Source organism: Equus asinus, chromosome 7 (genome assembly GCF_041296235.1).
Source record: "Equus asinus isolate D_3611 breed Donkey chromosome 7, EquAss-T2T_v2, whole genome shotgun sequence".
Taxonomy (NCBI): domain Eukaryota; kingdom Metazoa; phylum Chordata; class Mammalia; order Perissodactyla; family Equidae; genus Equus; species Equus asinus.
The window spans coordinates 84,295,211-84,322,985 of record NC_091796.1 but is presented as its reverse complement, the minus strand read 5'-3'; the positions used below and the strand labels follow the sequence as shown (position 1 = coordinate 84,322,985).

Genomic DNA, 27,775 nt, shown 5'->3' with positions numbered 1-27,775 from the left:
GCCTTGGGTGTTTGCCCACTCTCTCAGGCACTGCTTGCCCAGGGGAGGCGGCTGCCACGTCATGAGGCAGCTGGATCCATTTGCTAGAGCTGCCATAACAGCATACCACGGACTCAATGGCTTCAACGACAGAAGTTAATTTCCTCACAGTACAAGAGGGTAGATGTCCAAGATCACGATGTGCACAGGTTTGGTTCCTTCTGAGGCCTCGCTCCTTGGCTTGCAGATGGCCATTGTCTTCTTGTGTCCCCACAGGGTCTTTCCTCTGTGTGAGTGCATCCCTACTGTCTCTTTGTGCGTCCCAACTTCCTCTTCTTATAAGGACACCAGTCAGATGGGACGAGGGCCCACTCTAGCAGCCTCCTTTTGACTTAATCACTGCTCTAAAGGCCCTATCTCTAAATACAGTCACATTCTGAGGGACTGGGGGTTAAGGCTTCAACACACGGACTTGGGGATGGGGCCTCATTTCAGCCCATGCAGAGCCGTTTGGAGAGGCCAAGAGGAAAGAGGCCTGCCAACAACACGCGAGTGAGCTTAGAAGCGATCCCACAGTTGAGCCTTCAGAAGAGATCACAGCTCTTGGCCGACAGCTTGACTACAAGCTCACGAGACACCCTGAGCCAGAGGCACCCAGCCAAGCTAGGATGCCTGACCCACAGAGCCTGTGAGACAATAAAGGTGGTTTTAAGTCATAAGTTTTTGGGTAAAATTTGTTATGCAGCAAAAGATAACTAACGCAACCAATAACCTCACGTACCAACAAAGAAAAACCTACATTAACTGGAATGCCTAGGCAAAGAATATTGTGGCTACCTGAACTTTCTTGTTAATTGGGGTTAATGCCAATTGTTTTTGGTTGTTTCAAAACTTGCTGCAAATGAATCAGTGTACTTTCCTGCCAAAAATAACGGAGTCTTTGTGACTGATGATTGAGACTGTTCTGGGTGTCACTTGACAGTAAAAAAAAATCATCAACAACATTTTCACACGCAATATCTCATCTAGTTTCATAGCAACCCATGAGGAAGACAAGCAGCTATTTAATTCAGGTGCCAAGCAAAACACCTGACATGATAAGCACTCAAAAATATTTCTAAATGAATGTATTTCCATTTTATAGATGACAAAATTGAGCCTAGGGAAGTCCATCAACTTGCTCAAGATTGCACGGTTACTAAACAGCAGGTACGGTAACAGAATTCAAGTCAAGGATTTTTTCTACCGTACCATGTCATCTTATATATTTGCTATTTGCATCTTTCTTCCTTGAAGTTATGGGCAAAAACATTTTGTAAAAAATAATGAAATTTTCAGTTAACTTATACTTTATTTTACGTTTTTTTCCTATGGGGGCTGTCTTGGGATGAATGAAAAGTAGATATAAGCAAACAACTACATTCTGAAAATGGCCAATTAATGAAGTTTGAGCACATACACTCTAGTTTGCTACTGAGTCAATTCCAGAAGATTTATATTTAAATCTTCTTATCTTTTTAAGCATCAATGAGCAGTGGATATAACACCTCCGGCTTATTACAGACAGGTACTCCATCCTATGCCTGTTTTTTTTCCCCATATAGGTTTCTGGGTGAATGAAAGAACACAGGCCCTGAACACTAGGAAAAAGCTGACTGCAAACATGGCATGGAGTTTCTCTGTTTCCTCTTAGAAGTCCGAGGGATATAGAGGAGTATAGAAATAGTTGTTAAAATACTCATAATTTATAGGATATGAACGTTGCACAGTTGATCCTAACACCGTCCAGAGACTTATTTATGTTAAATCTTATACTAGCAAGAGATATTGATCTTTTATCCCACATTCACTTGCTGCACAGCTACTGCACACCAGCATGTGAGAAGCGTTGGTGACATGGAGGCGAACGGCATATCTAATCCCTCCGCGAGTTTACAACCTAGTGGTAGAGGCCAACAAGTAAAATAAAATATTTTAGCAAATTCTACTACAGAGGAAGGCAAAGGGTGCCAGAGGAGTTGATGGTAAGAGATGCAAGTGGGTACAGGGTCAGGGAAGGACTTTGGAAGAGATGACAAGATCTGAGAGTGAAAGCAAGGGTGGGAGTTAGCCGAGGGGAAACGTGATTTCTATGAAGAGGAAACGTTTTGTGTAAGGAAGTCTGAGATAGTGTGGCGAGTAGTTTAGAACGACTGGAGTTGGAAGGTTTGTGTTCGGGGAGTGGTGGGAAATCTGGGGAGAGAAGAGAGCAGCCCACAAAGGACTATGGTTAAGGAGTTTGCACTTTTTCTTTTTGAAGATTAGCCCTGAGCTAACATCTGCCAATCCTCTTTTTGCTGAGGAAGACTGGCTCTGAGCTAACATCTGTGCCCATCTTCCTCTACTTTATACGTGGGACGCCTACCACAGCATGGCGTGCCAAACAGTGCCATGTCCACACCCGGGATCCGAACCGGCGAACCCCGGGCTGCTGAAGTGGAATGTGCGAACTTAACCACTGCGCCACTGGGCCGGGCTCTGAGTTTGCACTTGAAAGGGAGCTTTCCAAGACTTTTTAGTAAGGAAGCATCATAACTATAACTGTTTTTAAAAGATCGCCTTAAGAGCGGCGTGGAGGATAAAAGTGGGATGAGACTGAGGGTGAAGAGATCCGTATGGAAAACACTGTAGTAATTCAGACGAAGTAATACGTGCCTGAATTAAGGCAGTGGAAAGGGATGAGAGTGGACTGAAGATCTGACAAGTATGTAAAGGGAAAGCATAACAACTGATAACCAACTAGATACATGGAATGAGGGGAGTTACTGGAAGGATTCTTAGGTTTCTGGCTTCACCTTTGATGAGGGTGAACAGGCAGGGACCACAGGAGGAGACCTTGTGTCTGAGAGGATGAGGAGCTCAGGTTTGAGATGGGTTTGAGATGACTGTGAGACACTCAGGAGAGATGACTAGAGGTGGCTAGGAAGCACAGATCCAGAGAGAAGTCTGGGCTGGAGAAGGGCTGCCACGTACATGTTTTATGTATATGGTACTCCAGAATTGTGCAGTGCACAACTGATCTGTGAAGCCATACCTGACAGCCCTGGCTGGTGACACAGGTTTCAAATTGGTACAAGTCAAATATGGAGGTCAGCCGAAACCATGGGAGAGGACCAAAGACAGGATTCTAGAGAATGAAAGTCAAAGTAAGCCACGGATGAAGAATTTTATAAAGGAGCTGCCAGAGAGGGGAGAAAGGGGGAAGCCAACATTATAAAAAACTCCTATTATTAAAGACCAACACTTTAAATGTGTGGATCATATTTCTTTAGACTGAGTGAGGAAGTAAACCATCCTTATTTATTCCTTACAAGATTTATTATTAGCTATACTTTTTTGGGGGGCGCGGTGAGGAAGATTGGCCCTAAGCTAACATCTGTTGCCAATCTTCCTCTTTTTGCTTGGGGAAGATTGTTGCTGAGTTAACATCTGTTGCCAATCTTCCTCTATTTTATATGTGGGACACTGCCACAGCATGGCTTGAGGAGTGGTGCTAGGTCCGTGCCCAGGATCCGAACCTGCAAACCCCAAGCTGCCGTAGCAGAGCATGTGAACATAACCACTATACAACTGGGCCAGCCCCTAAGCCATACTTCCTAATGATGTTATTCAGGATTGGCTGGCTAAGGTTGATCTTAGCCAGAACTTAATTTTAGCCTCAATATTTATACCACGTACCACTACTTCCTCAAGGTGCTAAAAGTACTATCTTTGCCTGATCCTATTTTCACACTTTTTTCCCTCATATATCTTCCCATCTGACCCCTGATCAGTTGTTACTTCACTTTTCTTTTCATGTTTTACTTACATTGCTGCCTTGAGGTCCTTGTTCTCTGCATCTTCTCAGTAGCTATTTAATTAATAATATATACTAAGATTTCTCAAAACAAGAATTTGTAATCATTCTTCTGAGTCATTCTGAAATCTGGAATTCTATTTTTCCTTGTGTATATGTTTATTCTCTGAATTAAGGTTTACGGATCTTGTGATTTATTTAGTTTATTATTCCTTATGAGCACCTAACAGTGTGCTGAGCATAATTATTCATAGAAAATTCCCACCACATCCTTAAAGGCCATATGAGAACTCTAAACAGTGGAAATGTGGAAGCAGAAAACAGATGTTGCAGAAAACTTTTCAAAACTCTAGTTACAAGCCTGTGTTGGTCTGAATAATTGCTTTGCTCTTAAGTTGAGTTTTTAAAGCTAGAAGTTACCTTGTCACATATGAAATTATTTTTCATTTTCCCAAGAATGAAATTTGAAAGTTGAAAAGTTACTTTAAATTGAGGTTGGTAAACATGGCATGTGACAGATTATAGATTTGTAGCATTCTGGAGTTGAACTTCATTTCTTAAAGTGTCAAGATATTAATTAGCATCACAGGAAAAACAATTCCAGGTCAGATACATTTGAGAAATGCTGGGTGAAAAACAAGGTTCTTTATGGAAAGACTCCTCAGAGCCTTTAATACACTAACAGACGTTATGACTCTTTAATGAACGGCACAGAGTAAGTGGCACTTCTCAAACTTATCAACGGCACTTCTCAGACTGAACGCACTTTGGGAAACATTGCCCCAATTTTAGAGATAAGGGCCCTGAGCCTAAAGAGGTTTGGTGACTTGCCCAAAATCATACAAATAGTAGCAAAGCTGAGACGGGAGCCAGTTCCTCTGATTTTTAAGTTGAGTCCTCTTTCCATTATACTGCACTGTTGGTATGCCACTTACTTTTTATCCTAAGCCCTTCATGGAGAGCAGAACACAAAATTGATACCACTGACCCACCAAAACTCTGACTTCCAAGACTGAGAGATTTCCTCCTTCTGGAGCATCGACAAGACGATCTTTCTGGGAGTCTGTCAGCTGCTCTGTGGCCATGAAACAAACCGTGGGGGTGGGGAGGGTGCACAGGGGGTGGAGCTCCCTTTAGGATGCTTAAAAGAAAAATGGATTTATGCCGAGGATAATTCCTGGAACAGATGTGAAACCAAATACTTCATATCACAATCCTGCCCCCACCCTTCTGAAAGGGAAATGAAATAGCAGGATTAACCTGCTCTTCATCAGATCGTGCTTTGTTTCTTTCAAAAATCCCATGACCGGGGCAGATTCCATTTCCTGCTACTCCCCTTCCTCCAGCAACGTGGGGAGAGCCCAGGAGGGGAGAAGAGGCTTTCCTGAGGCTCCGCAGGCACCAGGAGCACGGGGCACGCACGACAGCAAGGGCAGGGTAAGGGCGAACATGCACTGTTACCCCCGATACCCAGCGGGATTTCTCCGTCCACATGCCATTAGGAAACAGTCTTTTGTAAACGTAATGAAAGTCTTAGGACACTGACAAATTCATCAATTTGGGGGGAGAGAGAAATTAGAATTAGTTTATTTCTAGGGCTCTGTGAAAAAAGTACATACAGATTGAAAAGTGACTCAATTTTTTTGGGGGGGGGTGCATAAAATGCAGGGTTTGTGAAAGAGATGGATGAATTTTGAAACAAACAATAACATCTTGACCAGGTAATGACAGAGCAAAGCAGAAATTCAGTGTATAATATACATATAATCACCACAAAGCCAGCTGTGCCACGCTTCTAAGTGATTTAATAACTCAAGTGTCAGAGCATAAACTCTTCTGTAAGAGCCAAAAGGACCGGAGGTTTCTCACTGCGCACTTAGCAATGAAATGTTGCTCTCCTGACGACCCCAGCAGCTCGGCCGGGATCTCGGGGGAGTCAGCAGCAGTGACCATCTTTTCAGGCCAGGCTTGACGAGAGAGTGTAATTAGCCCAGAGAAGATCTCTGTGCCCCATGGTCACGAACATCAGTGCACCCGGCAAGCCAGGGACTGGGTCACTTGAGGTGTCTCCAAGAATCACCTTTCAAAGCCCAAACCACTTGTTCAATCATATCACAAGTGCGCAACAGGACAGTGTGAAGGGAGGGGTGCCTGTGGCCGGCAGAATTAAAGGGATTAACAATGGGAGAGAAGCAATTGGTGGCATGGCTAGCCCCATTCTCAGCTGCTCTGTCGTGGATTTGGAGCACGAGGTGAAGCTTAAGGCTCTGAAACTATAGTCAAGGTCCTCCTTGCTCTGTGCTGACTAAAGCAACAGAAATACCCTGCAGCCTGACACCTTTCCAAATGGGGGGAAAAAGCAAGCGAGGCCAGGCCCAGGGACAGCTGCTGTCCCCCAGGCACTCCACCTTACTTGGAAATGTGAAAACACCAGAGACAAAGCAGGGCCCAGGCATCTTTCCCCCAGGACCTATAGCACACCTAGCACAAAGGAGGCAGTCAAATATTTGTTGAATTAACGAGAAATAGGAGGCACTAAGTAAGTATTTATTAAAGAGTCTGGCTAATAAGTAAACACAATTTGATTACTTATACTGAATGCTTTTTGTTGTTTTTTTTTTTTTACTTTTTAGATATCAACCATTAACTTTTTAAGGTGTGAGACATATTTTAGACACGACTAAAATTCACCCATTTAAAGTGCGTAGCTCAGTGGTCTTTAGTGGGATCATCACCACAGTCTAATTTTAGAACATTCTCATTACCCCAGAAAGAAATCCTGTGCCTATTAGCAGTCATTCCCTATTCCCCTCCCCCTCCCCAGCCCTAGGCAACCACTAATCTACTTTCTGTCTCCATGGATTTACCTATTCTGGACATTTCACACAAAAAGAATTATACAATACATGGTCTTTTACTGGCTTTACTCACTTAGCATTACATTTTCAAGGTTCATCTTTGTAGCATGTATCAGTACTTCATTCTTTTTTATGGCTGCATAATATTCCTGTGTGTGTGTGTGTGTGTGTGTGTGTGTGTGTGTGTGTGTCTGCTGCTTTTATATAGACATATTTTTTTTCATTTCTCTTGGTTATATACTTAGGAGTAGAATTGCTGAATCATACAGTAACTTTGTGTTTAACTGGCTGAGAAACTGCCAAACACTTTTTCCAAAGCAGATGCACCACTTACATCCTCATCAGCAATGCACTAGAGTTCCAACTGCTCCATATCCTCACCAATACCTGTTATTACCTGTCCTTTGATGACAGCCACCTAGTGGGTGTGAAGTGATATCTCATTGTGGCTTTGATTTGCATTTCCCTAATGCCAAATGATGCATATTTTCAGGTGCTTATTGGCCATTTGTATATCTTCTTTGGAGAAATGTCTATTCAAATCCTTTTTTAAATTGGGTTACCTGTCTTTTTATTGTTGAGCTGTGAGAGATCTGTATGTATTCTGTATATGCCCCGTGCCAGATATACGATTTGCAAACATTTCCTTCCATTCTATGGGCTGTCTTTTCACTTTCAGGCTGACGCTTTTTGAAGCATATAGTTTGTTAACTTTGATGAAGTCCAACCTATTTAATCTTTGTTGTTGTTTGTGCTTTTTGGTGCCACAGCTAAGAAACTGTTGCCTAATCCAAAGACATAAAGATTTAATGCTGTTTTCTTCTAGGAATTTTATAGTTTTAACTCTTAAATTTAGATCTTTTGTCAATTTTGAGTTAACTTTTGTGTATGGTGTGAGGCAGGGGTCCAACTTCATCTTTTGCAAGTGGGTACCCAATTGTTCCAGCACCACCAGTCTCTGTAACCACAAGTTGAAAAGACTATTCTTTCTCACTGAATAGTCTTGGTGCCTTTGCTGAAAAGCAGTTGGCCGTAGATGTACAGATTTATTTCTAGATTCTTAATTCTATTCCATTGATCTATCCTATGCCACACTGTCTTGATTACTGGAGCTCTGTATTCTTTGTTAGTTTTAAATCCTGTTTAAAATTCTCTGACTCATTACTACCAGGCTTCAGCTCTATTCTTTTTGGAGAATCTCAGCAAAGACCTGAGCACAAGGAAGCTTTTCTTTAAATGAAACAGGGGACATTAATAACCTCTCTCAGTTTTTAAAGCAGCTGTACTGTGGGCAAAATCTTAGGAAGACAACATATGTGAATAGAATTTAGTATCGTAATAAAATTAAACTTACAACAAAGTTAATATGTATTATTTGAGTACACATAATCATTCTGCTGTAGGATAATCAGGAGCAAATAGTAAATAATTCATGTAAATGAATGTGGTATATCATAAATTTATATTATACTTAGAGCAAATTTATCATTTAAATACTAAACACATTTATAGGGTTCTTTTTTTCTCTGTGGCCCATTTTTTCCATCTTCCTTACTTCTAATGTCTTTTCATCCAGGAAGAGGGGGATTCGCATGTGTTCCTGAAACCTCCAGCTAACAGGTACCCCCACCCCCATGGACTGTGAGCTATGTCTGGGGCAAACTAGCATCAAGGAACAGCATTTCTATTTGCAGCACTCAAGAAGCTGGTGGAGAGGGGCTGCAGAAAGGTAGTGGAGTCCATCCAACAGGGGAGGAGACTCTGGAAGAAAACGTGTTGGGACAGAAATGGACAGATGTTTCTCAACATCATTCTCTCCTTCTTCCTCAATAAGAGAATCGCAATTAGCTAGAGGAGGCAATGTGCCCAAAGTGCTAAAAGACTACCTCCTCCGACTCCTTTGTTGCTGGGGAGAAGTGGGCACGGGATCCAGGGCTGGCCAATCGCATATTAGTTGGAACTGCTAGGCTTCCAAGAAAGCTTTTTTTAAAGTGGACACATTTAGCTGGCATCTGTCTTTTGCCCTTCCCCCACCCCCTTCTTGCCTGGAACACGGACACAATGCCAGGAGGAAAGGAAGCACCTTATGACCAAAAAAATGAAAACCAATGCTTTCGGGTTAGTTGAGCAGGAGAGAGAAGCCCAGCTCCTTGTTTATGTCTCTGAAGAGCTGCACTAGCCCAGCATTTCCTGTCTCTGAACTTCTTCACATGGAAGGAAAATAAATCCTTTACTTACGTAAGTCGCTGATTTTTTGAGTTTCTGTTACCTGCAGGGAATCCTCTCCTAACTAATCCAGGGGTGACTCCCAAGCCCTCCCTCTTTTCCCCCCGCCCTCCTACTTTCAGCTCCACCCTCTACTGCAGGGGTCCCGGGTTCCTTACTTCAGCCCCATCCAAGCCCCCTCTGCCAATCAGAATGGCTGCCCCTTCAGAGGCATTTCAGGAGGTGTGCGAAAGATTATTATCCTGCCCCTCACTGTGTGAGAGGAGGCAGAAGGCCCACCTCGACACTTATCCTCCCCTTTCCCAGGTCTGGCTCCATCCACAGGAGGGAAAGTTAAATGGTTGGATTGAAGGCAAGCCAGCCTCATCACATGTGTGCCCCCCACTGCCAGGAATCCCCTGCTGAGCACTTACAGAGACCCACCAGATACTTCAGGGAGGTCCAGGCTGGCGGGCCCCGTCGCCAGTGCCTTAGCGCCATTAGCAAAGGAAGCTGGGAAAGCGAAATCCCCTTGAGGGGCCTGGAGTTTTAACATGATGAGGCAGTTCAGCAGGTTCTGGAATAAAGCTGCCTGGATTTGAATTTCAGCTCCACCACTAACTGTGTGGCTTGGACAAGTTATTTAACTTCTCTCTGCCTTAGTTTTCCCATATGCAAATTAAAGACAGCAAAGCCACCTACTTCTGCAGGGTTGAAGATAAAATGTGACTAATACACCATGCTAAGCACAGCGGTGGCACAGAACAAGTTCTCAGTAAAATGATGGCCGTGTCTTGCTGCCGCTGCTGTTATTATTATAGTGGTTAAGAGCAAGCGCTTTGAGGTCAACCCTAGGTTCAAAGCCTGGCTTCACGTCAGTTATGTGAACTTGGGCCTTTTCCTAGTCTCTGCACCTTAATCTTCTCTTCTCTAGGTGAAGAAGACAACGGCTAACTCACTCCATCATAGACGCCCAGGGCAAGCTGGCTCCACACTAGGTTTTATGTTCAACTCTAAGCATCTGAAGGTGAATAACACAGACACAGTCTCTGTCCTCGTGGAACTTAAGAGTCTAGTGAGGGAGACAGACACTAACGGAAAATCACGAGGAACTGTAACAAACCCTACAAATGAGAGCCACACAGGTCTCTGTGAAAGGGGGACATGCCCGAATCAGAGAGGCCAGAGAGAGGAAATGCACTGATGGGAGGAGAAGAGTGTTCCAGGTGGGACAGCCTCTGTGGACTAGGGGAACGTGAGGAGGTCGGAGAAGGCCAGGGTGGTTAGGGTCGAGAAAGCAGAGGGGAAGGTGGTGTGCAGGGCAGGCGGGCCATCTAAGACAGTTAATCTAGTCTTATCTTCATCTTAAGAGCAATGGTAAGCTTTTATGAAGGGCTTTAAGCGGGGTGCATGTGTTTATGTCAGACACAGCTTGCATTCTGAAAGGCTCGCTCCACAGTGATGTGGAGAATGGAAGGAGGAAGACAGATGGCAAGGGTGATGCATTCAAAAGCTAGAACAGGAGGTCCAAGTGAGAACGTTTGGTGACTTGAGCTTGAATCCTTGAAAGTACGGAAACATAATCCATGTTTCAAACTAGAGAGTTAAGTCAATGAGTTATGAGTTTCTGGGTCACTCTCATAATCCTCTCCAAAAAAGGGCACAAATGCAGCACACTTGATGTTCGTATACGATTTCAGGGGATTCACAGACCAGCTGAAGTTATAAGTGTGGGCCACAGCTCTTAGGTCAAACTCCCTGAATTAGACAAGAAAGCTTGAGAAAGTCTTTGTATCATGACCCTTTGTTTTCACTAGTACCTCCTTCCTGAAGGTTATACTCTGCTTGTCAGACCTCCTTTCCCTGCTCCCTTATCTCCCTATCCGACATCAAATGCCCTGAGAGGATGATGGTGACAACAGGTGAGTCAGTCTTCCTAGTCCCAGGAACAGGAGCAGCCTGACGACCAACAAAGCAAGAAAATGGTCTTTGTCTCTTTCATCCATTAGATCCTTATTAAAAACACTTGTCTCTTTTCTCATTCATGTACTTGGTTCCAGGAGGAAGCAGATGAAAATGTGAATAAGAAATGGCCTCATGGGTCCGGCCTGGTGGTACAGTGGTTAAGTTGGCATGCTTCGCTTCGGTGGCTAGGGGTTTGCTGGTTTGGATCCTGGGCACGGATCTACACACGGCTCACCAAGCCATGCTGTGGCAGCATCCCACATAGAAGAGCTAGAAAGACTTACCACTAGGATATACAACTACGTACAGGGGCTTTGGGGAGAAAAATTGAAAAAAAAAAAAAAGAAGAAGATTGGTAACAGATGTTAGCTCAGGGCCAACCTTCCTCACCAAAAAAAAAAAAAAAAAAAGCATACCTTGGGGGGGAAAAAAAAGAAAAGAAATGGCCTCAGGACTATTTATACCTGTAAACTGTGATCACTGTATTCCTGGATTCAGGCCAGTCTTGAAGAGAACTATGGATTCCCCGACAACAGCAAAGATCAGATCTAGAGATTCAACCTAGAGGTTGAAGCACGTTAATTTAACCCAATATATTGCCAGTGTCAACTTAGAAGGAAATCAAACAACGTCTCATAAGAATCCTGTAACCCAGGATTATTTAGAGTGGAGTCCCAGACTGGTACCAGTCTGAGAACTCTTTGTTATTAGTCTACAATGAGACAAGTTTAGAAGAGGGAAGTAGGTAGTTAAAACCTTTTACAGCAAATAGCCAGCAATTTTATGCCTGGTGAATCTAATAATAATAAATTTGAGCTTGTGTGTTAGATGTCTTTTTTTGTGATTCAGTTTCTCTAGTAATTTATTTTTAGTGTATTTTATGAAAGTATCAGTCCACGCAGGACTGGAAAGTAAAATAACCAGTCCTTCAACACTGATGGTTTGAAAAGCACTGCTGAGGCCAGCTGAAAGTTTCTGATTCTGTCCTTAATGATGTGAATGATAACGTGGAAATTTTACTCATGAATACAGAGGATTAAAGACGAGCCGGAGTGGACCAGGAGCCACTAAACCTAAGTTCTATCTCACAATTTCTGCTGTAGTGACACACTTTCCCTCCCCTCCGTGCTTCAGGAACGAAGGCCCGCCTCCATCACTGCGCTCTGCCCTCTCTGGGAACTGCCCCATTACCAAGGGCATGTTCTCTTCCCAGGCAACCCATGTCCAGTGATGGATCAACAAAGAGTCAGTACGAAAGCTGCATCCCAGCCCCTCACCACAGCTCACAACTCTAAAAGGGCATCCAGTTCTATAGCTCTCTGTGGGGCCAAATGAGGCCTTCCTTGTCACCGCATCAGAGCCCAGCTTCGCCCACTGTCCAGTCTTGTTTCCTCCCATTACCTTCCCGTCAATAGGTGTTGATCCCAAGAGCACTCCTAATAAACTTACTTCACACTAACCTCCATCTTAGAGTTTGCTTTCTAGCGAACCTAACTTTTGATACTACTTTACAATAATCTGACTTCAAAGGTCATAATGGGAACTAATGAAACCATGTGTTACGAATGATGACACCATAGGAAGAACCGCCATTTATTTAGTACCTTTCATGTGCCAAACACTGTAGTAGATGCATTACATATATAATCTACAGTCTTTTTTTTTATTGTGATAAAATACACATAACATAAAATGAGTGCATCAGTAATCAAAAACTCCCAACAAAGTCCAGGACCAGATGGCTGGACTGGTGAATTCTACCAAACATTTAAAGAAGAATTGATACCAATCCTTCTCAAACTATTCCAAAAAATAGAAGAGGAAGGAAAATTTCCAAATTCATTTTACGAGGCCAGCATGACTCTGATACCAAAACCAGACAAGGACTCACAAGAAAGGAAAATTACAGGCCAGTATCCCTGATGAACCCAGATACAAAAATCTTCGGCAAAAATATTAGCAAATCAAATTCAACAACACATTAAAGGATCATTTCCCACGATCAAGCGGGATTATCCAGGGAGGCAAGGATGTTTCCCTTTGCTGAGCGTGTAGGTCTGCGTCTGGGAACCAAACCCAGGCTGCTGAAGCGGAGTGAGCCAAACTTGATCACTAGGCCACCAGGGCTGGCCCCTGTCATGTGTTCCCTTCATGTAGGTCTTGTCAAGAAGTACCCCCGAAACACACTGCTGTGTTAGCTTGTTGAGGGCACTATTACTTCATTCGGTGTCCTCTATATAAAGTACATAAAATACTTCTTTTAGAATAAGAGCTTGGAAAGAAGCTTAATTTTCCTCCAGAGTATTTCTTCCTTTTTGAAAATGAGAACTATATACTCTGATTTATCATGCCTCCCTTTTGTCTTCGCTGTTAGGAGACACAGAACCAAATTTAACCTCAATTATAATAATTTTATTTGGTCTTATATGTGAAAAATTTGAAATATCTTGTTTCTTGGTCTTGATTTTCCCTATATATTTTTTATTTTATTGCATGTGCTTTTATACTTTAAGACTCTATGCTAGAGATGAAAAGTCTACACTGTACTGCTTAGCTATAATCTCACTTGAAGAAAACTGCCAGAAAGGCATACGCTGGCAGCTTCGTATCACATAATCATGCTATACTAGCAGCAGGCTGGCATCTGCCTGGAAGGCAGCAGCCGCCTACCTTTAGCTCTGCACACCAGTGGCACTTTGCTGCATGAATGAATGCAGAGCATTCTGAGTCTGTCTTTTGAAAGCTGAAGGCAAACAGTGGAGGAAGAAACACCCACCCAGAGAGGAGGCTGAGTCATCAGCACGCAGAGCGGTTAACCTGGAGGACAATGGAAGCCAGCTGCTGAGGAGACAACAGATGACCTGGCCACAGGGATGGATTAACCGACTTGCTGTTTAGCCCCTAGACCTGCTAATTATCCCAAATAATGTTGCACGTTTTCATGAGGTCTGGTCTTGAGACTGTTTCTTCCCTGTGTTTATGTATAACTTTTCTTAACAGGGGTAGACTGAGGGTGTCTCTCTTCTTGATGACCAAAAGGCTATTGTAGATAATCAAATTCTCCGCAGAAAAAGAGGAGGGTGAGCATATGCACACACACACCATGGTGATTTATACTGGGGAATAGTAGAAAGGATAAAAGAATATAACAGAGAAGGCCTGAGAGGACGCAGACTCCCAAAAAAGAGCTGCAGTTTTTAAAATTCCATATTCCAAAATCTGATTAATAACTATGAACAATTCATTACCTAATACATTTTGCAGCTCAGCCATAATAAGTTAAAAATAACAACCTCTTGTCAAATTTCAAAATATCTTCATTTGGGCTTGTCACATGTCTTAATTTCCCTGGGAAGCAAATTAGAAGTGAATGGAGAGGGGAAAAAAACCTGAAAGTCACTTTCAGTCCAACAGATATAAAAAAGAGTGATTCTTTTACCTAAGAACAACAAACAGATATATAACGCTAGCCTAGCAACTTCTAACCAGCTGACTTTTTTCTTCACTTCACATCCCATTTTATACAGGGATATATGCTCTATTTTACTGATGTAGCTAAAGGGACACTGAACACACTCAAGCTGTCTTCTCTGGTGTCAGATAACTAGTGAAGCTGGATTTAGGTTTCAAGAGAAGAGAGCCCCTTGATACCTATGGAGCTAAAAGGAAATACTTGCACGTTTGAAAGATGAGGACAAAAAAGTATGAGAGACTTGTTTTATTTTTACTAGTGATATTCTTCATTCTGAAGACTTAAGAGAAGCTGAGTCTTTTCCTTTATAATCATATTTGAAAGAATAGAGGATAAATATCAACGCCAATCACGCCAACAGGGCAATATACTTCAAGTCATTGTCCTCCATACCCTGCACTCTTTGGAGCCCAGTTCCAATTCTACAGATCAGGCAAGCAGAGTTGTAAATATTTCCATGGGCAAAGCTTGCTTTTTCCAAAGACAGGCATGGCTTAGCATGCTGTTTTCTTTGTTTAAAACTTTTAGGAGCAATTATGTCCTGAGGATATAAGAATGGCAGAGCAAAGGTATGTGCCTATAGCAAGCATCTGATTGAAACAAGCAGCAAGATGTGTGGGTCCATAGGACGGATAACTATAGCGTACAGATTTATAACTTTCAGTGATAAGTATGAAGACTCACAAAGTAAGGCAATGTTATTCTAGTTACTTGCCCAGGTCAGGACTACAAGAATAAACAGGATCTTTTCCCATCCCAAGTGAATGGATATTACACAGGACAGCACAAATCTGCTACAAGATGCAGTGGTAGGTACATCTTTTAACCATCCAGGGTGCCAGGCATTTTTTCCAGGAGGTGTGTGTGCTTCCGTAACATAAATGTAACTTGAGAAAGGGGCCACTGCACCTCCCTGTCTCTTATAACAAAGTAGCAATTGTTAACAAGGGAAGCATCATCACTCCTCTCTTGGGAGTTTGCCAGCTCAGCAAGAGATAATATCAATTTTCAGATGTTATCTTTCTCAGTAGTCCATTTCTTAATCCATTTCAGAAATAGAGTTCCCTGGTTTTCTTTAAGACAAATGAACCCCCTTGGGGTGGGTTCTTAGAACCACCCCCCACGTCCCTCGAAACTGAAAGCCAGGCTGGTTCCTCCCCCACTTCCAACCAGGTTGTTCAGCTATGCTTGAGTTTTGTTTCTGAAGTAGAAACAGTTACTAAATGAAATGAAAGAGGCCTCAGGACAGGAAAGCATGAAATTTCAATGGCTGGCAGCCAGGCAACTTTGCCATGTAGAGGGATCCACATCCTTCTTGTGTGGCTGCAGCCAGACTGAGGCTAGCAAAACACATACTGTTAAAACATCACTTGGGTAATACAGCCTACAACGAAGTAAACGCTATGATCAGTTACTTAGAACTGGGTGATATAAACCTAATCGATTCAGATTTTTCTCCAGGTTCCTTGTACTGCAAATTAAAGATATTCTTCCTATTGATGTTTGTTCTAGGAATGTACATGATGGGTAAGGTACGGTATCAGTGCGGCCACAGGAAGGGATGAACATGAGGCTTGGCAGGAAGAAGTTGATTATACTTACAGGTCTCAGAGGGGGGTCACTGCAGGCCACGCAGGGTCACAAGCAAAAACACCAGAGTGGTCAGGAGATAGAAGACAGGGGAGAGAGGAAAGTCAAGGCCAGAGCCTTATTTGGAGTTTCCTTGGGAAAGGCAAGGCTGGACAGGGTAAGCAGCTTAAAAGTGGCTAGTGTGCATAATTCTGGGGCCTTAAGGCTACAGGGGTGGTCTCTAGTCAGCTGGTCCCTGGCCCTGGAGTGGTTTAGAGAAAGGGAAATTCTGGCTTGCTGTGTGAGAGTTAGATAAGGAGGTGGGTGGGGATATAAACTTGGGATTGGTTGGTTTGTATTTGAAAGGCAAGAGGTTATTATCTTTAGGAATTAGCTAGCCTGGGAGGGCCATTCTCTCCCTGGCTCTGGAAGGCCCCCAATTGCCAAAGCATCAAGAATACAGAAAATATAGTTAATTGGCCTTGTGATGGATAGATGCCAAATACACAATACAGAATCTAAAAAGGTACAGAATGATGTATATATTTAAAAACGAGACTTGCCTGGGGCAGCCTATTGCAGGTCTTAGTCTTTAGTCCCCAGTATCCTTCAGGATAGGTCCCTCCTTCTTTGATAAGGACAACTGATGTTTTCTCAGTCTTACATAACATGCTATGCAAACACACTTCAAATCCTCTAATCTAACCTCACTGCCTCCCTAAATCCATATATGAACAGGTTCTAGGACTGTTACAGCTGGTGATGACATTCACTTGTGACTGTGGTTGAAGGGACCTCTGCCCAAGCAGTGGTTCGGTCTACACTGCGTTCACAGCATGAAGAAAGCATGCATCCAGGTGGATGAGCTGTGGACTCCGGGGGTCTGCCTCCTCACTTTGTAAGCTACCTAATTCTCCTGCTCAAGGAAAGGCAGCCCACTGCCATCTGCCAGGCTGGTGGGCCTGCCTCTGGAGCCTCCCAGCACTCATGCTACAATGGGAGGCTGGACTTCCGAGGCCTTCTGACCCGCTCTGTCGCCTGAGTCCATACACACTTGCACGTGGTCTCACCACCTCAACTAATCACAAATACAGCATTACCCATCCCTAGCTTCTGTAGAGCTCAGGCTCAGCGGGGCTGTGTTTGTGACAGAGATTTAAGTGTTGAGAGATAGGCTCTTTCTCAAAGCTTCTTTGCTGATGATCCTATTTTGCCATGTAATGGGTGGACTGTAAGGGATACTAATGAAACAGGTTCAAGGAGAGTGATATTACAACGGTGGCAGGTCCAAGTCTCACAGTGCTGGAAACGGATGGACATTAGTACTTCTTGGCAGGCCATCCGTTTGGTTTGGAGCTTGATGTCACATTCATTCTTCTGGTTGCCAGTCTCCTGAAGGAAATATTGACCTTCTTGCTTTAGTTTTCTATATTTTGTTAGTTGTTCATCACTGAATAGGCTGCTTAGTATCAGAATTAAAGGACCATTGGCTAAGTGTTACCAATAGAACTCTGGTTGTTTTCAGTTTCTCTGGTACATTTTGGTAGATGACCAAGCCATGGATTTGGTGTTCCCTTCTCTCTTCTCATTCCTTTTTGGAAAGAGTTTAGATGGGCTGGGGAAAGATATTTGAAGCTTTCTGATCCAATGTAAATGAATCCTGTGGTGGGTAAATAATTTTTCTCCCTCCTTTGCTCTCCTGGGGTATTTTGATGAATAATGCTTCTCAAGTAAGTTTATAAATATTCCCCTAGAGGTAAGAAGAGTATTAAGCTCATAGCAGGTGTGCCATTAATGCTTTAGCACAGAGAGTAAAGCAAAGAGGAAAGGAATCATCAAAACCTTGCAGTTTCATAGAATTTTCTGGAAAGTTTGGAAGGCCACACAGCTGGGAACAAAATATTGGGGGCAGCGCTGGTGAAGTGCGGGTACAGCCTCACAAGATCAAGTGAGGCCATTCATTCAGTGTAGGAGCTTTTTTTGGATGGATGGTAGGATAGGGTTTATAGTTTGTTTTGCTGCCAATTATAGCACGTTTATCTTAAAAACCTCAGAAAAAAGCATAATTAACTAATCAACCTCACCAAAAGTTTTTTTAAATGTTGTTCCCTTCTTGCCTCCCATTATCTGAAAGTCCAATTCACAGACTACCCACCTCTAGTCTAAAAGCCTTCTTTAATAATAAATATCTTTAATAATAAATATTCATTCTCTTTAGAGGCCATTGCAATTTGACCTTCAAATATCATGCTTTCCAATATATTCTTTTACACTTTACCTGTGATAATTCAATTACAGCTTTAGTTTCTTTGATTGGCATCCATTTCCCCATATTTTTAAACAAAAGCCTCCATAATAGCAAGAAAATTTCTTACTGCCACAGCACCACCTACTGGTAGGCCATTACAGAAGCAAGGTATTGGTAGCTTAACTTTGACCCACAGTTTTGGAGAGTCCTTCTGAGCTCTGGTTTTATAAAATGCCAATATCCTGTCATTTTGAGAAACTATCATTTCTCCTGATAGCTGTAAAGTCTCTTGCTGTAGCATCAAGTCAGCAAGTTACAATACAAGAATATGCTCTTATTCTTACTGTTACCTTAAATTGGCCCTGACTTCACCGACTTTGATTTTCTCTGTCCTATAGCAAGGGCTCCAGATTGTGTGGGCAAGGGTTTGGATCTGGCGAAAATAACTTGGGGAGGTTCCAAAGATCCTGAAAAATGTAAAATAAAATCCCTACTTAACACTTTATTTGATCTTGGCTGGAAGGACAACAAGGCAAATCTAAAACTAGGTTTTAGGGGATCACCGTTCTCCCAGATGCTGACACCCCATTTTCTGCCAAACACCAAACCATGCTCTCTTTTCTGCTTTCTAAGTATAAGAATGGGTAATGAACCTAAATTCTTATCCCTCTGGCTCTGGGGAGAGAAGAACATTTTGGGAGCAATAAAGGGTATAAGACACTAGGGCAAGCATCTTAAGAGCTTGATTTATTTTTATTATTAATATATTGTACTCCAGATCCACCCAGGATCTCCAACACCTATATAACGCATTGGGAAAAGAACAAACACTAATAGTGAGAAGACGTCATTCTGCTGAGAGCTGCCAGGCAAATAATTTCACTTGAAAGTTCAAGTGCCTCCTAGATCCTTAGGGTCTAAGCTCCACCGGGTTTGCTTTATATTAGCATAAGTTGATTCCTCTTACTGTCCCACTGAGAGACAACGAGGCGGGCAGGCACACTGGTGTGCAGCCACCCCACCTCCATCAAAGAGCGTAGAGCTCAGGTGCTTTTACCAGGGCTCCACGTAACAAGTGTTCAACAAGGAGATTGCTTCTCACTTCTTGGAAATGAAATCCAGCTTTGGTGCTCAAAAGCTGGGAAGGTCCCTTCCATCAACTCTAGACCAGTAAGAGCTAAAAGAAAAATAACAAAAAAGTTAGGTGGGGGTGAGTAGAGGCTGGGCTCCAGGACAGGAAAGCTTAGGCAGAAGCTAAGGCACGGGCACGAGGGCAGCTGGTATGGCTCAGGCCCACAATAATGGTAGTTTACACTATCAAACGAGCATGAGAGAAATGCCAGTTATCTAATCCGCTGCTCTCGGCTATTTTAGTTCACCATCACCCCTTCAGAACTCAAGAAGAATGCCATCGCTATAAAGGAGGAAGGCCAACGGCTCTGGCTTTGAGCCAAAGGCCCTCACTCCAGCTTCCTTCTCAAATTTCCAAATTTGCTGACTCTACATCTTCCCTTCCATAGCAAACTCAGAATATGTAGCTGAGGTAGGGAAGTCAAGGAAAAGCAATATGCATGGAGCATCCCAGGCACTCTGCTAGGAGCTTTCACATTCACTACCTCTTTTAAAGATGATAATAAAAAGAATGTCAGTAGGCCACCATCAGTGGGAAGGGACTGAGCTGTTTTTCAACAATGCCCTGGGATGAACCACTATCTCATTCAGATTGCCTGATGAACGAAGTCACAAGCTTTAAGGCCTGGTTGGCTAGACTCGGGGAAAGGGTCAAGGGGCCAGGAAAGAGACTTTTGCCTATCCACGGACTCAATAATACCATGTTTAACCCATTGAGTTAAATGGAGCAGACGGTCTAAATACCCTTCAAAGTCAGTTTAGCGATTCCTCTATAGGCACAAACATTCCAACTCTGAGAGATGTGTAAGCTTTTTGACTAATTATGGAGGTTGTTCTCCCTTCTTGTGGGTTTAAAGAAAAACGTTTCTAATAGCGATCTCATCTTCTCCTATTCATAGGACACCCTTCTGAACCCCTAGGATAACGCCTTCAAATCTGTGTGTAATACAGAAAAACACACGATTTGTAGTTGAAACACTGAAGTGCAGGCAGTTATTGACTAGCTGTGTAAACAACTCCAACAGGGCTGGTGACTATTGCACTGCTAAGGTAAAATGCTTACTGGGAATACGGAAAATGCCTGAGCTCTACTATCATGTTCATCAGTGTTTCCTTAACCAAGGATCAGGAACATGAGGAAAGTCACCAAGTAGAAACGAATTCAAGGGACTTTAGAAGCCCAGGGTCATTTGGAGACAAAAGCAGTAAACAGCAGGCTGCCCAAACAAGGTGAGAACAATGTGCTTATCTTAAGGTAGAAGCAGGGAAAAAAGGTAGCCATAGGGAGCCATGGAGAAGTACAACTTCTCTCTATTCTGTGGTTTTATGCTGATACCAAATTCACTGCAACTGTTACAAAATCTTCTAAGTAACTTGGTCAGTAAGTATTAACGCATAATTAAGATGCCGAAAGTATGACCCACCTGGCCTCTCAAATTTCCAACTTCCTCAGCCAGAGTGCACACAAAGAGTTCAATTCTGTAGTTAAGTGACCAATTAGACATGGAAAGGAAACAGGCAGGACTCCTGGATCTCCTAAGCTTTGTGAAGCTCCACAGCTCCAGCAAATTTGAAGAGCTGAAAGGTTCTACCAGCTGGAGCCCACGGAAATCCTTCGAGCTAGTCCATGACTCTCTTAGCTACCCAGTCTCAGTCCGTTACTGCTCCAGGGGGAAATCTTACTTCCTTAAAAATAACTACCATGTTCTAGGAATTCTCTTTTGGGGGGTGGGAGGGGCAAGTAGATACTCATCAAATATTTCTTGAATTCAGGTTCTAAGATTTTAAGCGGAGAAAAAAGTCTTTACACTCCAATCACATTACTAGCAGCCCTGGGTGTGGTTAGACTCCTTCTCTCCATTGCCTCCTTTCATCCCCACAGGAAACTCTGAGAAGTATGTAATGACCCCCACGAAAAGGTCAAACTAAGGGCTCTCAGTGATCTTCTAACCATTTTAAGGTGGATCATGTTCGTCCTTCCGCCACATACACACTCCGGGGCCTTACAGTCCTTAATGGCTCCTACTGCTCTAGGACCAAGTTCCCTACACGGCTCATAGACTGGTCCTGCGACCCCTCCAGTCTCTTCTCCTGGCACTCCCTGCTCAGGCCCTAGTCCCCAGCCACACTGACACGTGAGGGCTCCCAGAACACGGCACGTTTTCTCCCCCACCCTCAGCCTTTGCACACACTGTTCCCTCTTCCTGGATCTCCTTCCACCCCATGCTTCCCCTCTCCTGGCTGACTTGTCAACATTCAAACCTCAGCTTAGATGTTTCTTCCTCTGGGAAGCCCTCCCCAGTCCGTAAGGAGCCTGGGCTGGGTGGCTTGGGTTCGAATACTGCCCTACCATTGATTTGCTGTGAGATTTTAGATATGTTTCATTATCTGTCTGTGCCTTTATTTCTTCAGCCATAAAATGGGGAACACAGTTCCTATACTATATGCCTGTTTTGTGAACAAGTGAGTTACTACATATGAAGCATTCAGAACTGTGCCTGACGCATAGCAGATGTCCCCAGTGCTGTTGACTGTTACTCTGTGTCCCCAGGACCTGATATTCCCTCACCTTGCCCACACTCCCTGCTGACTCCCCCCTTCTCTGAGTCTGTAATTCCCTGATGGAGGGACTGCCTAGTTCACCCTCTAGGTACCTCAGCGCCCAGCATGTCACTTTCTCCACAGTAGGTGCTCAATAATAAACACTTGTTGAATTGAATCCAAGTGATTTTCTTTCAATTCTCTGATTACTGATTAGTGTATTTTTATGAATTATTACTCAGAAAACTATCTGTGGACAATGTTTCCTGACTTAGATGTAGGTACCTACCCTGAGAGGTTTTAGGCCCTCAGGAACCAACTGGCAACAGACCACAACAGGACCATGACCCAACCCAGATCTAGCTCTGCGCCCACGTATAACCTCCTATAGGCCCCTCAGCTTTCTCAGCCTCTGTGTCCTCTCGTGGGGGGACAAGAAGATCCACCTCACAGGGTTTAGTGAGAGATCCTACTCGTGGAAATGCTACACAAACAGTGAAACACCAGTCAAATATAGGCATTTTTAGTAATATGCTGCAAATCTGATAGCCTTCTACCAGACTGGGAAATGTCATCTATCCCAAACTAGTTCTAGAAAACCATTCAGTCCTAAACTGTCAACACCATTGGAAAGAAGAATGTAACAGAATGCCCCTGTGCCGATGCTTCAACAGCCTAGACGCCTCCTTCTTCAAACTGGAGCTCTCTTCAGAGGCAGAAGAGAGACTGTGCCGAGCCCAGCCCCTCCCTGCTGGCCTGCCTCGAAGGAGCTGGTGCGCCACTGCCACTAACCTGTGGAGCTGGTGATGGGCACAAAGGCTGCAGCGTGAAGGCTGCTCTGGAGGCCGTTCAGCTGCCCTTCTGTGGAGGAGCCCCTGAAACACAAGCAGCCTGGTTAGACCTGCAGACAGAAAGGCGAGGTCAAGTACAGGCCCTCCGATCGCTCTGCCTCTTGCTCTCAGTGTTCCCTCTCATGTGGCTCATTCCCGTGCTTCTTTCAAGACTTTGTTCAAATGTCATCTTATCAGAAAGGACTTCTATGACAAACATATCCCTTTCTTCTGAAATATTACATATTTTTAAATTTACTGGCCAGCTCTCCCCACTGGAACGTAGCTTCAAGAAAGCACAGACTTTGATCACTGCTTCTGGGTCTCCAGTGCCTAAAACCATGCCTAGCACCTAATAATCACTCAACAAATATTTGTTTAGTGAATGCATAAATTAAGTTCCTGGTATTGACTTGGATAAATCATAAGACTTTTTCTTTTCATTGAGAAAGATTAGCTCTGAATTAACATCTGTGCCAATCATCCTCCACTTTATATGTGAGTCACCACCACAGCATGGCTGATGAGTGCTGTAAGTCCATGCCCAGGAACTGAACCTGCGAACCTAGGCCACTGGAGTGGAGTGCACCAAACTTAACCACTATGCCAAGGGGCCAGCCCCCAAGACATTTTTTAAAAACCAAGTTTCATGAAGAGCAGTGGTTCTCAACTGAGGGGAGGAGGAGGGACAGATTTTGCCCCCACCCCAACCCTTCCACAAGGGACATTTGGCAATGCTGAGACATTTGCGATTGTCACAAATATGAGGTCTACTGGCTTGGTGGGTAAAGGACAGGAATGGTGCTAAACATCTCCTACGGTGCACTGGAAAGTGCCCCCAAACAAAGAATTTTCTAGCCCAAGATGTCAAGAGTGCTGAGGTTGAGAAACTATTACACAGAGGCACCTCCCCTCATGGCAACTTTGACAAGAGACAGGACAGAGCACACTAGATTCTTTGGGTCCAGGTTCCTCAGCCACATGTCCCTGAAATTCTATGACTAGCTTGATGGCCTACAGATCATGCCAGGTCTCCCTGTCATGGGCTCTTACAGCACTGTAATTCTTTCACTGCATTTACCAAAATTACAATTATCAGCTTGTGTAACTGGCTGTTTAATATCTGTCATCCTTGCTAGAATGTAAGCTCCATAAAGACAGAAATTGTTTCAGTCTTATTCACTGTTGGAGCCATAGCTCCTAATATTGCATTTTGTACAAACTGGGTATTTAATAAATATCTTTTGAAATAATCTCACCCATTGTCCGTAAATACACTTACTTGTGGGGCCCATCTACCTTGATTTTAGTTGACCTGTAAAAATTTTACCTGTGAGATTGAAGTTTTCATATGCTCAGTTCTTTATTTGTTGAGCAGCATTCAATCCAACCTTTAGTACCCTTCTCCCAGCACTATTTTTCCATTTATTCATTTATGCAAAAAATACTTATTAAGCATTCCCTGTGCTCGGTCCTAGTGAGGAGGTAGACATTAGGCAAATAGGTAAGATACAAACTGTGATAAATGCTAAGGAGAAAAAGCATGAGGTCTTGTTCGAGAATGAAACCAGGAGCCTGGTTTAGACAGTGAGCAGAGTGGTCAAGGATGGTCTTTCTGAGGAAATCACACTGCAGCTGAGTCATGAAGTTACGAGAAGTAGGCCTTAGCCAAGAGTAGTGAACAGGAAAGAGCTCTTCATGGAGAAGAAACAGCGTATATAATGATTCTGAGGCAGAAAGGCGCTCAGAATGTCCTAGGGGCCTTTAAAGACCAGCAAAGTGGAGGACAGTCAAGCAGCGTTTGCCAACAGTCCCTGACAGGAACCACCTGGGGTGCTTGTTAATCATACAGCTTTCCAGGCCCGTGCCTTGGAGATGCTGATTGAGTGGGTCTGGGATAGCGTCTGAGAACTTGGGCTTTTTATAGTGCCCCAGGTGCCCAGGTGAATAGTAGCACCAGAGACGTCAGGAAAACACAACCAGAGGGTAAAGAGGAAGGTGGTCTGAGGAGCACTTGGAGAGACTGGTAGAGGCTTAGGTGCCCAGGTGGTCCCTACACACCTGATAGAGACATACCCCTTGAGAACACACCCCTGCAGTGATGCAAGGATCACACTGTCTAAAGCCCTCCCTCCAGCAAGCTGCGACCTGGGCCCTCCTCCTTTCCACTTTCATTTTGAGGACATGGAGCCCTAGAAACAAAGAGAGAAAGGAGCGAGGGCTTCTCCCTTTTCCCACAAGCTTCAGCCTCGGAGAGCTGCATCTGGAATGCCTAAGCCTATGCATTTTATTTTAGCCCCTTATGGACCCAAAAAAACACCCAAAGTATCTGTAGGCTGATATTTGCCCTTCCAGGTCCAAGTGATAAAGGAAAAGTTCTGGAGGGCCTAGGATGGGCTCTTTCCTTTAGAGAAGTTAAAAACCCTTAGGGCCATTTGCCTGCGTTAGGAGCTGTCAAGTCAAAAGCCATGGGGCTGGCCTTACTATCACAGAGGAAGCCTTGAGTGTTAACAGTAAAAAGGGAAGCACGTACGTTAAATTTTGGAGTCAGTAGAAGAAACAGAGGCAGTGAGCAGGGAGATACCTGAGGGATGAGAAGAATCCCTGGGGGTTTAGACTTGCTGAGTTCTGGGTCCCCAAACTCTCTCCTCTGCTCTCTGGGATTCTTATTCCATCTTTCACCTTCACAGACTTTCTCCTGCTCCTCACCCAAGGTCATCTGACCCTATGTCCCCTTTGTATCCAGTTCCACTCACTCTTCCAACCTTTCCTCCATTAACTCCCAGCACACGCTTTGGGAGCCACCATCGATTCAGACTTTGAACATTTCTCATGATCCTACAGCTTCTGGCATATGGTCGCCACTTCCCAGTGGTGGAGAAATGTGTACCTAGCATCCAAGGGGAAACTCAGAGCGCATTTTTCCATGGAAATGTTGGTACACAAAATGGTTTGGGTCTATGTTATTACTACTTTAGGCACATCATGGCTAAATATGTTTTTGTTGTGATAACATCATTTCCTTGGGAAAATATGTTCCAACTTCTCAACAAGCCATTCCTAAATGAGAACTTTGGAAACACAGCTTGCCTAGAGCCTGTATGTTAATTTGCACCTGGTGTTCTGCTTCTGCAATGATTGCTGCTTTCTTGGGAGCACCTGTGTTTTAGGAAATATTTACATAGGAGGGTATGGATGTGTTCCCTTGGTTGTCTCTAAGGCAGTTACTGGGCTTTAACATCAGGATATCGGACCCTACTTCATAGGGTTGTTGAGGATTAAATAAGATGGCGGATGTAAAGCACATCTTAGCACAGTGTCTGGTATTATATTAAGAGCTAAAAAAATGAGCTATTATTAGTGTTGTTATTTTTACTTAGGAATATTGACAATCTTTGCATTCACTATAAGCCCATCTCCATACAGAAATATTAAATTGGATGACTCACTGACTCTAACTCAGAATGGAATACTGGTGCTAAACTGTGGACAAATGACCACAAGATATTCAGAACCTGGAAGTTAACAGCAACTTGCTATTAAGGTCAAAAGGTAATTAACTGGCAACCTGCAAGGCAGAAATCTCATAGTCAAAATTACTCTTAAACTCCTGTAAGAAGAGAAGTCTCATTTGAAATTGACAAACTCTCTCTTAACAAATGTGAACATACACATTCTTTTCCTGCCAGCATCAGAATGAATCACTGTTTCTTCAACCGTGTACCAAATGAAGCAGCTGGCTTATTGTACAAAGTGTGTGTCTTTAAGCATGAGAATACCACATAGTACAGTGGGATGCTCTTCCTGTGAGAAAGGCTTGTGGGAAATGAGACTGACTGGAGGAACAATGCATCTGCCATCTCATCCTGAGTGGAACAGCAAATGAAATTGCTACTACTGAAATTGTACTTTCTCTCTGAAAGCTGAATGTACAAAGTTAAAGATGTTTGCTGCAGCTCCAATACCTGCTGTTTTCTGATCATAGTACATATGGAATACGAAAAGGTAGCTAAAGACGAACTCAGAAAAACGAGTTATAAAAGTATTGAGCTTCGCAGTAAGAAACACTCAAAAGTTGGGAAAAGAAAGGTGCCATTAACTTTACGTCATGCAAAAGTCAGAGTTCCAGCCCAAGAAGAGTGCTGGATGTGACTGTGTAGTCCCACAGTGTCCCTGAATTGCTCTTCTTGGCAATGGTACAAGTTCTAGGAGATGGAGAAGTGTTAGATGGAGTCAAAGGTTGGGAGTTAGAGGCCTGATACTGTCTCAGCTGTGGTCATGGGCTTAGTTCAGCCCCTTCTCTGCAGATGGACTGTCTGTCTGTAACTATCAAAAGCTCCTGAAGGGCAGGCTTCCTGATACACTGAAATAAAAAATGTGACCATGTATAGTAGCAACAAAGAATTCCATTAACAGTGACATGGTCTTTTCAACCAAGGCAGGACCTTTTCTTGGGACATGTTCATAGCTAGTACCTGAAGAGTTTCCTTAAGTATTAAACGTACACTTCCTGACCCAGAATTCAATTCACTTGCTCCATACCTATTTACTCTTCTTGTCTCTTCCATTTTCCTGATGTCCAAGAAAGAACTTGACATGGGCGCTACTCCTACTCTGAGTAAAGGGGAACAGTTCTTCTGGCCTTTCAAAGAAGTTGTTCAATAAGGCATTATAAACAAATAATCTCTCCAAAAGTTGAAACAGTGCCTGCATTTATCATCTTGAAAGATTTCTTCCAGTGCAAGTCTCTACTCAGGGAGAACAAGTCAATCAAACAGCTGGCTAGGAATTCCATTGGCATCAAGACCACACCATACAGCCAGCCTATATAACACACCATCACCAGTCTAGGAGGGTTATAATGAGCAAAATCCCCATTATCCATTTTGCTGGTAAGGCTTTTGACGTGCTTTTTCATGGATCTTTATTTCCTTTATTTGTGGTTTCCTCTGTTCGTTTTTTTTCTCTCATTATTTTGATCAGTGGAAACTTTTCTGAAAGTGATATCCTTTCTTTAAGATCTGTTTTGTTCATTACTTCACAAGGTTGACTGTGGTTTGATGCTATATTGTTTCTCTTTGGGTTCTTTTCAAGGCTCTCCACATCTCTAACACAGAGGTACTAGTGTACTATTTCAATGGT

The 27,775-nt window shown here is 43.4% G+C and overlaps 1 protein-coding gene across 24 annotated transcripts in view; it reads right to left on the bottom strand.

Moving 5' to 3' along the window:
• The window catches only part of TTLL5 (tubulin tyrosine ligase like 5), a 279,445-nt gene that overhangs the window by 16,952 nt on the left and 234,718 nt on the right, over positions 1 to 27,775 (bottom strand). For 10 of the 24 annotated variants that reach the window (XM_044774052.2, XM_070514102.1, XM_070514089.1 and 7 more), the window contains 2 exons: positions 22,596 to 22,678; positions 18,482 to 18,598 (listed from right to left, as the gene is read on the bottom strand). The exons of 6 other annotated variants lie outside the window; for them this stretch is intronic. In XM_044774052.2, the coding sequence (XP_044629987.1) occupies positions 18,483 to 18,598; positions 22,596 to 22,678 (199 nt within the window). In that variant the 3' untranslated portion in view covers position 18,482. Of the gene's footprint in view, positions 1 to 18,481; positions 18,599 to 18,858; positions 19,309 to 22,595; positions 22,679 to 27,775 lie in introns of those variants that run through there. 8 more of the 24 variants (XR_011504698.1, XM_044774056.2, XM_070514095.1 and 5 more) reach the window with 2 other exon arrangements.